The sequence below is a fragment of the Lucilia sericata genome, unplaced genomic scaffold (genome assembly GCF_015586225.1).
Source record: "Lucilia sericata isolate MDLA Ls3-8-SP2 unplaced genomic scaffold, ASM1558622v1 Contig000193F_arrow, whole genome shotgun sequence".
NCBI lineage: Eukaryota > Metazoa > Arthropoda > Insecta > Diptera > Calliphoridae > Lucilia > Lucilia sericata.
Window position 1 is genome coordinate 292,064 of NW_023994221.1, and position 15,492 is coordinate 307,555.

Consider the following 15,492-nt stretch of genomic DNA (forward strand, 5'->3'; position numbering starts at 1 on the left):
AGTCCGCCTGTTATGCTCTAAATGTTCACATGAATTTCAAAGTTCTCCATGTAAAATTTGAAGATTCTAGCTCTAATAGTTTCTCAGATATAAGAATTTTTCTATTTGATTCATGTGGGGGCTTCAAGACCCCCCAGATGAAAGTCCGTTTTTTTTTTCCTCCAAAATGTTCAGATGAATATTTAAGTTCTTCGTGCGAAATTTGAAGAATTTAGTTTTCCAGATAAACGAATTTTTGTCTTTAATTAATATGGGAGGTGCCGCTCCCCTCATGGGTAGTCCGCCAATTTATTACCCAAAATGTTTAGATGGATGTTAAAGTTTTTCGTGCAAAATTTGAAGATTCTAAATGTAATAGTTTCCAAGATAAACGTATTTTTGTATTTAATTTATATGGGAGGTACCACGCCCCTAATGATAGTCCGCCTACTTTTTGTCCTAAATAATTATATTGACACTAAAGTTGCTCCGACAAAATTTTAGGACTCTAACTGTTATATTATCTAAAATATACGGATTTAATATTTTCCTAATATAGGCGTGGCTCCTCGCCCACTTGGAATTTCAAAATAAAAAGTAGCATATTACCTATTACAGACATACAGGAATACGCTGTGAAAATTTGAATAAAATCGGTTCAGCCGTTTAGTAGTCTATAACGTTCAAACATACAAACAAACACACATTCATTTTTCTATATATAGATATAAAATACATAGTTTTATTTGAAGCAAAACTAAACATAATTTTATAAAATAGATAGATACACTTAAATCCAACTAACACTGGTTCCATTTCTTTAACACTATAAAAACTTATTTCTATTATTTTAATTTACAAATTTACAGTCAATATTTTTGTTACTAGCTAGTTTGTTCTAATTTAGTTTTTTTAATTATAATTCATTTCATCTTCGCCATAATCCCAAGACATATCCTCCTCATTCTCTCCATAATCAGCATCATCGTCCATGTTCTCACCATTTAAATCTTCATCGTCCTCCTCCTCATCATCATCAGGACATGAAGTGCAACGACTTTCATTGATGCCATAATTGTAGCAATTGGCACCAACACATTCACAACAGCCATCATGAAACCAACGATAACTATTTGAACCCTATAACAATAAAATAAATTACAAATTATTAACATTTATTTCGATTTAGTGTAGAAAATTTCCAGTGCACACTCACCATGCTCTCACAATACTGTGAACACTTTTTGCCAGTGGTACAAGTATTCAAATAGATGACCGTACAATTGACAGTATCGGTTAATTGTTGTTTGTGGGCAAAGGCATCCTCATCAATGTCATCGCCAAAACCAAATGATCCGGTGGCCATATTATAGTGACGCTGTAAAGTATTGCGCATGGGAAAGCGTATAGTCGACCATTGATCTTCATCCTCTTCAGCCGTAAGGGTATCGAAAAGTTCTGGTACTCCCTCGAAATCACCAATTTGTGATTTTGGCGCCATGGCACTTAAAGTGTCATTGTGTTTTGGACACATATCCAAACAGCTGCAGCACTCTGTATACAATTCCCCCAAACAATTAAGACAATCCTTGCAACAGTAGCAATCAGAAAGTTTACATTGACAACTTTGTGTCAAGAGACACTTGGAGACTACTGAACCACATACGAATTCGTTGCAACCTTCGCCTCTAATACTGGGAGTTATAACTATGACACACAATAGAACGAACGTATACAGCAAATACTTTACAGAAACTAATGTACACATTTCAATTAGTTTGTTAAACAAGTCACAATGAAAACAAAAACAATTTTATTAAAAATCACTGCATATGTATGTGCGTATATATCCTTGATATCCTTTAAAAGTTGATTGTTTTAAATTTTCCTTAGTTACCGAGGGAAAGTAAGCAACACAAGTAAGTGTGTTCGCTTTTAAAGTTTTTAAACAACTAATATTATTTTTCCAAAAACCCATTCTTAAATAAAATGGGAAATCCATATGACAACTATGATTGACCCAACAACAAGAAAAAGGTCACAAACAAATTAGTTTGTCAACATACACACACAGAGATTTACACAGTATATATTCTACCTTTTTCCTTATTTTAGGGATAAATTAAAGCAACAGGTAGCTGACTTCAACATAATTTGTTTGATGTTTTTGTTGTTTTTTTCTACTAGACCTCTCCTGTTTTTCCTTGTTATTAATTTTGTTTTTGGTAACGACAATTTTGTAATCTGAGTCATATTAACTATTAGAATTTAAATTGCCTAAATTTGTAGTTGTAATAAGAATTAATTTCTAGTGTTTCTGTGTGTATAATAAGAATTTTGTCGCTACGGTCGTAAACCACCCAGGTCCTCAGCTCGCCTATCTATAGTTTTTCTAATTACAGGTAGATTTAAACAAATCTTGTTCTCTTTTACGACTCTTTAGTATTTTGTTTTGAGCACATATTGTCTGTCAGCTGCATGTTTTTCGGCTTAATAAGAAAGCATGTTTTTATAACGTTTTAGATAAATCCTTAAGATACATACATACTTAGTGTATTTGACATTTTACTAATGATTAAAGATTTTCAAATATCTTTTGCATTTGATGTGTGTACCTAGTTTAAAGTAGAGATTTAATGATTTACTAAATACATATTTTCCAATAAGATTTTTTTCTGTTTCAACTAGTTAAATCGTTATTTGTAACAAATTAATTTGGAAATGTAAAATACAGTTCAGGAATGAAAAATAGAGACATATTCCTGGTTTAAGCGATTTATAAATATAATACTACGATTTAATATGGGCAATTTCGTGTTAAGTGACCAAACTTAAAAAATCGATTTGGATGAAATTTGTACCATGGTTAATACAAAATTGGCTCTATCGGCCAAGAACTGCCGGAGTTAGAGGGGTTCAAAGTTGAACATTTTGGTCATACTGGGTTTTTTTCAAATCAGTGTAACTTTTCGCCTATTGGTCCTAGCAGAAATTGTCCAATAATATATAATATATATTTTTTTTGAAAAGGTCCTCAGTTTCGTACCAGCGATTGAAAATCATAATCTTTTTTTAAGTATCAAGAATCTCATATAGAAATACCACTCAAATTTCTATATGAGATTCCTGTAAAGGCTGTTTCTCAGGACACTCTAGTTTTTAACTATGTAAATACAAATATGTACAGCGGGCTGGACATTAAAGGGTTATGTAGTCTGGAAATTGTGTTCTATAGACTGATCATAAATTTATCAGAATTTCAGAAAATTTATTTCAACAGACGCACAGACAGATGGACGTGGCTTAATCGACTCCTCTATCTATAAGGATCCAGAAAATATATATTATTGTAAAAATTACAAACGGAATATTAAACATGTTTCCTTGGTGATAGACCCACCTTGGCTATAGACCCTCAGGGCTAAAGAGGTGCTACCAGTACCTCTAATCTGCCAGAACTATTAACTGGTGATGTTAATTCACTCCTCGGACTTACCTTGGAATGTTTTGACATGGTGTCGAAATAGAGAGCCACATATTCTGGTATTACGGGTGGCCAGTTGGTAGTGACGTAGTGACTGTGGTTTAAACCCAAATTCGCTAGAAGAGAAAGTGTCGGGTAAAAGACTGATGCACGGCGAAATCTGTGATTCGGGATAAGTTCGGTGTTGTTGCCGAATGACAACAGATACCCCACAGAGGAATGACTGTGGGACTAAACGTTGGAAATGAGTTGGTGTTAAATGTATATAATACAGGATGAATGTAGGCGTAAACGGATCTTACTCGCTTGTTCTCTATGAGTGTGTAGGATAAATGAGAAGGGTGCTGTGATGTTTTTGCATCTCGGAGCAATGGTCAGAGATTATATAGTTGAAGTACTGGAGCAAAGCTCACGTATACTGGACCAGACATTCCATATACGAGAACTGCCACCAGCGCGTAAGATACGCAATGGGGCGGTGGTGAGTCGTCGCAGAAGCTCACCCAGTGGTTGAGAAATAGGCCAACACGGCAGGTGTTCACGTAAAGCACTCGACATTCATTCATACCCTTCTCGCGAACATAAATGGTATAAACATACGATCTGTACATAATTACAATGTTCATCTGGGCAGACTAAATGACACGGCTTTTCGACTCAGAAAATGATTGTAAGAAGATTGGTATAGTTTATTTTTGTGCATACCCACCGCAGTGGTATATGGTATAAAAATCTGTGCTCAAATTTTAAAACAACAAAAAATTTTTTTTTAAAAAAATTTGAATATTATTTTATCGAAGAAATGCGCATATATTTAATGAAAGTCTTCATCGTATATATGAAAATCAATCCGGCAGATGGTACACCATCGAAATAAGTTTATAATTTTATTATTTTCTAAACGAAAAAAATTTCCCAAGAATTACCGGGAATGTTTTTTCGGAATTTTCGGGAATTCCATTTAACGATTTCTAAGAAATTCGATTTCAGTGTGAATACTTGAAATACATATAACTCCTTATTCATCAACAACATTTTATTTTATAAAAGGTTTATAAACCATGTGAGATATTTGTTATTCAAACAACGGAATGGTCCGTCGTTATAATTTCATGGAAAGTCCCTGGAATGAAAAAAGTCCGGGAAATTATAAATCATATAAATCTAAAATATTTTACGATCGACTCATTTAAGATAATTATAGGACTGTTGAATCATAATTTGGCATGTTGATAAATAGTCATAGCTAAAATGCATCATCTCGGTAAAATAAATCTAATTAGACGTATATTTCTTAATTGTACTTTTTCAACAATTAATTTAACAAAATCACTTTCGTTTTTTATTAAGACGCATTTTTACCAGTATTTATGTAGTCTGTATTGTTGACGGAAATTAAAGAATTATTTAAAAATCTAGAACAATAAATACATACGACAGTGACAAAAACAAGCACCAATTAAAATAAATTTTTAAACTGCAGATCACTTTTGTTTGATCAGTCGATAAACAAACCCTCTATAGACGTATTAAATTTCAATCTTAAGCAAGTAAGAAAGTATAGTCGGGCGTGGCCGACCATATGATACCCTACACCAGTTATGAATATTATTTCATAATAAAGCATTTATCTTCAATATTCCCTTGTTCCGATATATTTAAGCAATTTATGGATGAAAAACTAATTTTCTGAAAAAGGCTTTATATGGGGGCTAGGGGCAAATATGGACCAAGCCCGATAAAATTTTGTGAATATATTTATATTTACATAATATTTTATTTTGCTGAATTTCATCGCGATATTTGTGTTTATAAGTTAATTTTGTACATTCAAGTAATTTTCTGAAGGGGACTTTGTATGGGAGCTACGGTCAAATGGGGCCCGATCTTTATGAAATTTGGCAGGGTCATCCGGACTTCTATAAAACTTAGTTGTGCCGCATTTTATCGATATATCTGTATATTTAACATAATTATGAGCTCAGGGGGGTTCTGTTCTATGGGGGCTAGGTGAAATAATGGACCGATTTTAACCATTTTCAATAGGCTTCGTCAAATAAAACGTCCAATTATCTTGAAAATTGCGACCTGTACCTTGCGCACAAGGTTTACATGGACAGCCAGCCAGACAGACGGACGGACATAGCTTAATCGACTCAGAAAACGATTCTAAGCCGATTGGTATACATTGGTGGGTCTAGGATGAATATTTTTGTATGTTACAAACATCAGCACAAATCCAATATACCCTCCCCACTAAAGTGGTGTAGGGTATAAAAACCTGATACATTGAAGAACACAATATGAAGTTAAAATGTGTGTATTGCTGAAATCGTAGACTTGGAGAAATTCGAAATTTTTCTTAATGATCAGATTTAGCAGAACATAATTTAGTGAATATAAGGAAAACTGCCATATATTACCAAAAATTATATATTATAAAAATTATATAACATTTATAATTCCAATATTTTTAACCTCATTAGAAAAACGCCTTCTGTAAGATCTTTTAAATACCAGACAATCATAATTAATCTTAGATCTTACACACTTATTAGAAAAATAAATATTTTTAGAACATTCTGTTTTTAAATTATTTTTGTTTTATTGACATTTCAAACACTTGCCAAACGTCAGAGCCAAAAAACGGAAATGTCAATAATAATCACAATTATTTCATTTAACGTTACGTCTGTTGATGTTAAATAATTTATTTAACATTTTTTTCTAAAATAAACAATATAAATTTGGTAAAAAAAAGGAAACGAAATCTATAAAACAGATCTTTATATTTTTGTTTTCTTGAAAATTTACAAAACGTATAACATTTAATACAAAATAAACTAATAACAATAGAATACAGTTTTGTATTTAAATCGAAATTAAGAATTAAGCGTTTCAAATTAAATACGGTCTTAGACATTTGTTTAATATTTAATATAAATTTAGTTTTCAGCTTTTAGTTGTTTTGTAATTGAGTTTCTCCGCAATGCGATTAATTTAAATTAAACATTTCTTTGTATTAACTATGCACAGAAGGGAGAAATATTTATGAACTTTATTGAAAATGAAGAGGTACATAGTAAAATTGTCAAACATTCGTTCTGTATTAAATGACCAAACGTTTGTTTATTTCGGGGCTTTCCCCACTGAAACTAATTAGGATTGAGTTTAACTTCAGCAACGGCCGCATTTAAGCGAGCTTTCGAGGTGTGTTGTTTGCGTTGTTTTTCCTCGACGAACATTTGATAGTGACCCTCACCGTAACCGAAATTGCGCATAGTTTTGCGCATGGCCAATGGTATCAGACGAAGACCTTTCACTTGGGGTTTAGGCGACTGAGGTGGCGTAATGGTAGAGGGCGCTGCTGGCAGAGGAGCTGAGACAGTATTCGGTTTACAGCGATCGTCACAACGATTGTTGGCAGAGCAATTGGCATTATTGCAGGCCTTCTCTTCAATTATACAGAAGACTTGTATAAACTTCTGTACGACATAGATGATGAAAAAGAAAATGATGTTGGTAGCAAAGAGATGTTTACGTGCTGCCAAAATCATGTTTATCAAACAGTTTTCTAATAACAACTGATTGAATATTTTTTTATATTTTTAAAATATTTCACTGGGATAAAAAGAAACTTTTGCTTTTGAGTTGCAATGAATTGCAAATTGAACTGATTTGCTGCATCAACTTATGACAGTATTTATAGCTGTGTATCACACTGTACCTGCCATGCAATCAGGTAGTTTTTAAAACGTTTAGCGATATTAAGTGCATAATTCGCGCCAAAAATTTTATTTATCATCTGGTTAGCAAATAGAGTACAACAGTACCTGATGGAAAATGCCACTCCTTTAGGTATTAAAAGTGTCTTCCATCATGGTGGACAAGCATGCCAAATAAAGTACCACTGCACATATTTTCCCAGAAGATGCTAAAAGGACATAAACTTATATTACTCAAATCCATTTAGAAATCCCATGTAAATTACTTGGCAAACATTTGCTTTATCATAAATCCTTAAGTTTGTACTTGGAATTTTTACAATCTGCTGTTTAGTTTTTCATCAGCAGTTGTTGGAATAGGTAATAGCAACCATTTTAGCGCTATAATTTTATTCATAATATAAGTAAATGTTTCTACGAAGGAGTGTAAATTGTATTAGTTTTTACAGATGTTTATTTTTTGCGATAACCATTTTCAAGATATAGACAAAATTTATAAATTTCCATATACAAACATACTATGGGTACATGACTTTGGACACGATTCAGTTATTTGTAGCATTATATTTAAATATTTCTGTATAATCATAGAAAACATTGTAAATTGTATTTTTAAATATGCTTCAAATCACGCCAAATTGTTATACATTTAATTTCTATTTTATAACATTTTATATACAAACTTATTATCTTTAAAAGATATTGGAAATATGATCCATTTCGATCCAAAAAATCTATGTTTATTTATATATTGTTATACATTTAATTTTTATTTCATAACATTTTATATACAAACTTAATATCCTTAAAAGATATTGGAAATATGATCCATTTCGATCCAAAAAATCTATGTTTATTTATATATGGGAAAACATTCTATATACATTTTTAAATTTAAAACATTAATTTAATAACTTTTCTAATTATTTAAAATACTTTTTTTATTTCAGATGATGATTATGTCTTTATTATTGGTAAGTTTCTAAAAATATCAAGTATATATAACCTTTTCTGTTAAAAATCTACATAAAATATCAATTTCAAATTTTTTATATATGATCTTTAAGAATTGATCCATAACATGATGATATTCGGAATATGGCCTAAAATGAGTGGGTAATGGGCCAAGCTCTATAGAATTTAAAATTGTGACTAATGTTTTAAAACAAATAATTTTTGTTGATTTTTAACAAAAATTTTGATTCATAACAAGTCTATAGGGGACCTTATATGGGAGTAGGTTCAATTACGGACAGATCCCCAAAAAATTAGTTTGAGAGATTTTTGTTCGTAAGAAATTTTCTTATGTCGAATAATTAATTCGATAAAGATAATTTTCTGAAGGGGACCATATATAGGGTATGGTCAATTATGGACCGATCTCCATAAAATTTGGTACAGAGATTTTGACTCGTAGGAAACTTACTTATGTCGAATATCATCGCTGTACTAGTGTTTTCTAGCCAGTAATGGGCTTTAAAGTAGTTTTCTGAAGGGGGCCTTATATGAGAGGCAGGGTTAATTATGGACCGATCCCCATAAAATTTGGTACAGAGATTTTGCCTCATAGGAATCTTATTTATGTTGAATTTCATCGCTATACTCATACTTTTAAGTCATTAATGGGCGTTAACGTCATTTTCTGAAGCGCACTTTATATGGGAGGTAGAGTAAATTATGGACCGATCTCTATAAAATTTGGTACAAAGATTTTGGCTCGTAGGAAACTTACTTATGTCGAATTTTATCGCTATACTCGTGTTTTCTAGCCAGTAATGAGCGTTAAAGTAGTTTTCTGAAGGGGGCCTTATATGAGGGGCAGGGTCAATTATGGACCGATCCCCATAAAATTTGGTACAGAGATTATGGCTCATAGTTTATGTTGAATTTCATCGCTATACTCGTACTTTTAAGCCAGTAATGGGCATTAACGTCATTTTCTGAAGGGCACTTTTTATGAGAGGTAGGGTAAATTATGGAACGTTATTCATAAAATTTGATAGCGAACTTCTTTCGCATATAAAACTTATTTATGCTGAAATTCATTGATATACTCTTATTTTTAAAACAGTTATGACTATTAAAGTTTTTTTTCGGGGGGCCACTTTTATGGGCTATGCAAAAATGTCGACCTATATTACCCATTTTCAATACCAAACAAACCTACCTATAGGGAAAATTTGTGTATCGTGTTATCAACAAACGGACGGACATGGCTAGATCGTCTTAGAATTTAATAACGGCCCGGAATATACATATATACTTTTGTGGGTCTATGACCAATATTTCGAAGAATGGTATGACAAAAACAATTTACCGCCCATCATTTTTAATGGTGGGTATAAAAACTTGAAATAAATCGGTTTATATTAGAAATTTCTGTTTGTGCGTAATGTTTCCAAAATTAGTTATTTATTTCCCTAATGTACATACATTTTACATTATTTGTTATTTAACTAGAGTTTACTGTACACAATAAACTTTCATGTTAAAATTTTTTCTACAGTACTTTTCAAACTGTTATCAAGATAGTTTTTTTTGTAAGCTTTTTTATATGGTTGCCAGAAGTTTCTTTTACAAATATTTCGAAGACATTTAAAATTATTTATGGGAAAATTTTTTAAATTGTTATTTAGTAATAATTCGAACTTTTAAAATAAAAGAGAAATTTTCTTTAGAACACATTTTTTTATAAAATTTCACATTTTTTATAAAAATTTGTATTTTTATGAACATTTAATTATTATAATGAAATTTAAATTTTTTTAGTAAAATTATATTTTTTTATGAAAATTAAATAGTTTTAGTTGTTTTTTAAAAATTATTCGTATAAGTTTCGATTCATTACGAAATCAGAAATAAATGTTATTTGTTTTTTCGAGCCGTTGGGAGCTTTAACCATTGTTTTGGGGAAAATTGTATATCTAACCAAATTTTCCAAAAAATTCTATTTAAATTGGATGGACCCGTCCATCCGTCCGGACGAATTTAGCATAACAAAATTGTTATTTATGAACCCTTTCTTCAATAATAATATTTAAAAATCAATGCTTTAGAATTCTACTAATATTTTTAGAATTTTACGACCTTAAATTAAGTCTTTCCACATTATCAGTGTCAATTTCGCATAGTTATAGTGCAACTGAAATATGTTTTTTTCCAAAAAAAATATATATACTTAAAATAAAAAATCTACTTTTAAAATTTGGTGCATATTTTTATAAATTTTTCTTTAAATTAAATTTTTTTCGAAATTGTCACTTTCGGAACTAGTTCTGTTGAAGCGTTATGGATTTGACACTCGTTATATGAAATGGTTCTGAAACTAGTTATTTGATCAATGATCTTATCGAATTAACTAACTCTTAGAACAAGTTCTAAGAAGTTTTAGAAAACACTTTTAGAAAATAGTATTTTTCTGTCGAAATAAGTGAAATCTGTTTCAAATTAGTGAGATTAGGATCGATTTTGAAAAACTGTTGAAGAATTATCATATGACTAGTGCAAAGAACTGGTTCCTTGAAAACTTTTTGGAAGTACTGTATTCCACAGAGAGTATTACAGAATTAATCGCGATATCTCCAGTTGAAAGGTTGCTATTTAAGAAAAAATACGCAGCTATTAATTAATATTCAATAGTATACAAATAAACTATAATAAAAAATGACAACACTAATTATTAAAAGCTCATAAAAAGCTTTCTCCCATTAAATAGTTGCCATAACGATTAAAAATTCAAATTTATAAGTTATTTATTACTTTTTTATTACTATTATTATATTTTTAACATAAGTACTAAATTTTTTTTTGTTTTCATTAGGTAAATAATTAGTTAAAGGCCAAAATAAATATGTATATAAATTTAAGTATTTATATATTATAACAAATCACATACTCACTAATTATATATTTACATGTACACATACAATAAAACTTTAATCTAAAACAAAAAAAAAATACTTAATAAACTAAATAATTATAATTAAGTTTTCTTTATACAAAATCTACAAAACATAAGTTTTAAATTTGTTTTTTATTTTTTAGAACACTTAAGGAATAAAGTTATATTTCAATCAAATTTTGATAATAATACAGTCATTTGTTTTTCATTACTTTAAATAAAACAATTTTGGAATATAGCTGTTCAAGTAAACTACCAAATCTTATAAACAAAATAAGATCTATAAAAGTTTATCTAACAGATATACCATTAATAGTAATGACATTTCCAGCTGTAGGTTCGGGTTCATAGACTTCATCATTCGTGCGCATTTCATAGGGGGCATCGTAAAATTGTTCGTTGGGTATTTGATCGTAAATGTTTTCTGAAAGAGTATATAAAATAACAGTAAATTTGTAGTTTAATTTTGAATGGATTAAGTATAAACTTACCAGATCGGCCTACTGTGCCATTACCATTCATACCTCTACCACCATGAAATGTATTAAAAGTAGCGGGAGGACCATTATCGAGATGCATATTTCTATTATTGGCTTCTAGCGTTGAATAAGACATTACGGCGGCACTTCTTTCATCTTTAGTTTCGGCGGCCTGTATATTTTCCGTATTCTTTACTGGTCGGGCTTTATTGCGGTGTATAAATATTAAACCGATCAATATGAGTAGAGCTATAATAACTGTGGCACCTATAGCTATGCCTGTTCCTAAGCTACCACTTTCTTGCGCTTCTGTAGCGGTCAATTCACAACGGGGCTCATCACCACTCCACATACCATCTTCGGTACATTTACGTAAATATTGGCCTATACGATTAAAACCGGGTATACAATGGTATTCAGCTGAGCCACCATACAAAGTAGATTCGTTAACCACAATTACACGACCATTTTCAATGGGCAAGGGGCGTCCGCAATCAACAGCTTTAAAAAATTTTTCCAATTAAAAATTGGATTTTAATTTTGATATTTAAATATACTTACGTTTACAAACTGGACTTTTACCGGTCCATTTTCCAGATTTCTGACACACCCTCGTATCATTACCAATCAAATTACGTCCTCTCTGACATCTAAATTTAGCTAATGAACCCACTGATCTTTCACCAGCCTCTACTATCAAACTTTCGCCTAAATCTGGTTCATCACAGGTGATTTCCACACAATGTGGGGCCTCATGACTCCAAGTACCATCTTCGGTACATAAACGTCTTGAAACACCATCTAATTTGAAATTATTATCACATTCATAGAGAGCAGCTGCTCCATAATAGGTGGCATTTGTGGCCAAGGTGACTTTACCAAAGGTAATATTCATAGGTGGACCACATTCAACATCTTTAAAATGGTAATAAATTATTAAAAATTCTTCACATTGATATTATTTAATGGAAACTTACAAACACATTCGGGAACATTACCACTCCATTGTCCATTATCTTCGCAGGTCACTAAAGCTTCACCTACCATTTTGTAACCACGTTCACAGCGATATTTAGCCAAAGCTCCGATTCTGCAAAGAAAAAAATATATTTTAGACGGGTCCTATTAAAAATTTAAATTTCTACAAGCTTTTGTTAACCTGTAAGGGTCAAAACTTTCACTTGAAGGTTTGGTTGGTGATAGGGGTTCGAATATTCGAATTATATATTCGTAAAATACTGTTCAATGTATTGGTAAATTTAACTCACATAAGTTTGATTATCCCAGCAAAAACTGGGTAATGGCTTTCAATTGTAATTACTTACATAACAACATACTTTTCAATGACTACTATATATGGTCTGGATTACATAGAAGTAGTCTAATAAGGTCTTACTAATAATGTGTTATATAAATACTTTCTAATTCATTAGTCATCTTGCCAGTGAAGATACAGATGAACGACTACTTTTTCTAATTACTTGTAAATTAGATAAAAATATGTTGAAAAAATTCGATCTTAGGTTCGAAACATTTAAAAACTTTGAAAAATAATCTCTAAAGCGTAAGGTTTCGAATATTCGAAATTTTAAATAAACATAATTCTGATTTACCTATAATTTTGAGCTGAGTTCGTTGCAGACTCTGCAGTCCTTATCAAAGTACGACCATACATACGATCATTGCCAGTTACAGACAGCAAACTATGTGGAGCCAAAGCTGGTTCAGTGCAACGTATTTCTGTAAAATTTTGATGAGATATTACTCTTTTCATAAAGTAACTTTTTCTTTCATACCTTCACATTTTGGCGAGGAATCACTCCATATTCCCGATTCTAGACATGTGCGTTTGGGAACCCCACTTAACTTATGAGACTGAGAACAGCTAAAGGTTACCTCAGATCCTACATAGGTGGTATTAGTAGTGTATTTATGACTGCCATAAGGTATGGGAGTTATAGTACCGCAGTCAATATCTATAAATATTCAGAGAAAATTACAAGTTTCTATCCACTTAATAGTATCTTCAACCATATTTCTTACATTCACAGAATGGAGCTTCTGTACTCCAATCACCGGTATCTAAACATTCTAAAATAGGATTTCCTCTCAAAACATGGCCAGGATCGCAATTATAGGTAATTTTAGAGTGAACATTATAATCATAACCCACAACAAAAGAACCGGGAGGTACATGGGGAGTATCGCAAGTAACTAATTCACATACAGGAGCATCACCAGACCATTTGCCTTCTTTAGTACAATACAGATCCGAAGGACCATCTAGCCAATAATCATCTTCACATTCATATTTAACCATAGAGCCCACAGTGGTAGAAGCATTTATCAAAACTGCCACACCATGATCCGGTCTAGCTGGTGAACCGCAATCCACAAAACGACAAGAAGGAGCTTTGCTAGACCATTCACCACCCAAGCCGCAAGATATAACCTTAAAGATAAAATCGTTAATTTACTACTTTATAGACAATTTAAAAAGTTCAATAACCTACCGGTTCTCCCACTAAGACATAACCCGTTTCACATTCATAGGTGGCCGTAGAGCCTGCTCTTTTATCGGTTACTACCACCGAGCCTCCTTGTATCTCTGGTGGCTCGGGACACCAATCAACCAAACATTCTGGCTGTTTACCCGTCCAACCCTCCAAACCGCAAGTTCTATTTTCATTACCAATCAATGTGTAATTCTCATGACAACTATAAGTGGCTTGAACACCATAACTGGTACGCTGTTCGGACATAAACACTGAACCGTGCTCTAATTCAGGTAATGGACCGCAATCGACATCTGTTTATAAAAAAAATTAGAATGCATTATTTAAGTCATATATAGAACATAATTTTAACCAACAAAACATAATCACTTTTAACAATAACAATTGTTTTTTCCGTGATTTATTTATTTTACATACATTTACAAGTGGGTGCCTTTCCGCTCCATGTGCCATCGGTGCGACATGTACGTTCTGCATCACCAATTAATGAATGACCCTTGGGGCATTGGTATTGTATCGTACTGTCAATTGTATAGTTTTTACCAACAATTGTTGTATTTTGTTGGGAATCTGGTGAGCCGCAAGATAGTGGAGCTGCAACAATTTTTTTTTTTTGTTTTTTTAATAAATATATTAAGTAGCATGAGTTTTTTAGAGGAAGTTGGTTGAAAAAATACTTGTGTAGTGTTTAGAAAGATTAACACTTTGTTGAACAAATTGAAAAAAATATGTATTACTAGGTTGAATTAGTTATTAGTTATACTTTTGTTAACAAAAAGGGTTTAAATATTAAACCATAACAATTTAAAACAATCGTTAACATGTGATTAATGAATAGTACTTTAAAGTGCAAACTATTATGCACTCCAAAGTATTATTCATTGATCACACATTTATATCTGACATTCAAGTTCTCTACTTTTTATACTGTAACCAGTTAGGTACTTCGCTGTCAGTCCACATCGATTATGAACTCTTATTAAAGTACCTCACCTAGCGCAGGTTTAAGATTGTGTATTTTTTAATTTCATGAATTTTATACTCTTTTCAATGTTTCCAAACAAAATTCGAAAATTCCAACTTATATTCGAAAAATTTTTAGAATTGTTTAAATAATCTCTAAATCCTAAGGATTCATAAAAATTTAAAAAAAATCAAAATACATGTACATATGTATATGTAAGTCCTTTAAGGCAGTTTGAAAAAATTTTGATGATTCGATCATATGTTCGAAAATTTTTTAAATCATTTAGAATAATTCCTTCATATAAATGCAATTTTAATCTTATTTGAAAAATTTTTAACTTAACCCATTTTCGAACTTAAATCTTTTGAATATATGTAATTTTAAAATTTTAATGAAATTTAAGATTCAGAATATGTATAACATTTTCATTATATGTTTGTT

The 15,492-nt window shown here is 31.4% G+C and overlaps 4 protein-coding genes across 7 annotated transcripts in view; 1 reads left to right on the forward strand and 3 right to left on the reverse strand.

The window, feature by feature from the left end:
* Positions 1-15,492, forward strand: part of LOC119601849 (alpha-protein kinase 1) — a 273,362-nt gene that overhangs the window by 165,488 nt on the left and 92,382 nt on the right. For all 3 annotated transcript variants that reach the window (XM_037953042.1, XM_037953047.1, XM_037953043.1), the window contains exon 3: positions 8,139-8,162. The gene's annotated coding sequence lies outside the window, so the exon portion shown is untranslated. The remainder of the gene's footprint in view (positions 1-8,138; positions 8,163-15,492) is intronic.
* On the reverse strand, positions 892-1,747 carry LOC119601846 (protein twisted gastrulation). The gene is made up of 2 exons (XM_037953035.1): positions 1,196-1,747; positions 892-1,119 (listed from the first exon to the last, which is right to left on the reverse strand). The coding sequence occupies exons 1-2, from the start codon at positions 1,745-1,747 to the stop codon at positions 892-894; spliced, it is 780 nt and encodes a 259-aa protein (XP_037808963.1).
* LOC119601852 lies at positions 6,430-7,133 on the reverse strand. The gene has a single exon (XM_037953050.1). It carries the CDS (start codon positions 7,018-7,020, stop codon positions 6,619-6,621), a length of 402 nt encoding a protein of 133 aa, XP_037808978.1. The 5' UTR covers positions 7,021-7,133; the 3' UTR covers positions 6,430-6,618.
* LOC119601848 (sushi, von Willebrand factor type A, EGF and pentraxin domain-containing protein 1) overlaps positions 10,934-15,492 on the reverse strand; it is a 52,960-nt gene continuing 48,401 nt past the window's right edge. For both annotated transcript variants that reach the window (XM_037953040.1, XM_037953041.1), the window contains exons 6-14: positions 14,502-14,678; positions 14,082-14,377; positions 13,612-14,020; positions 13,365-13,544; positions 13,182-13,308; positions 12,546-12,658; positions 12,130-12,483; positions 11,581-12,069; positions 10,934-11,513 (exon numbers count right to left, since the gene is read on the reverse strand). In XM_037953040.1, coding sequence (XP_037808968.1) covers positions 11,380-11,513; positions 11,581-12,069; positions 12,130-12,483; positions 12,546-12,658; positions 13,182-13,308; positions 13,365-13,544; positions 13,612-14,020; positions 14,082-14,377; positions 14,502-14,678 — 2,279 coding nt within the window. In that variant the 3' untranslated portion in view covers positions 10,934-11,379. The remainder of the gene's footprint in view (positions 11,514-11,580; positions 12,070-12,129; positions 12,484-12,545; positions 12,659-13,181; positions 13,309-13,364; positions 13,545-13,611; positions 14,021-14,081; positions 14,378-14,501; positions 14,679-15,492) is intronic.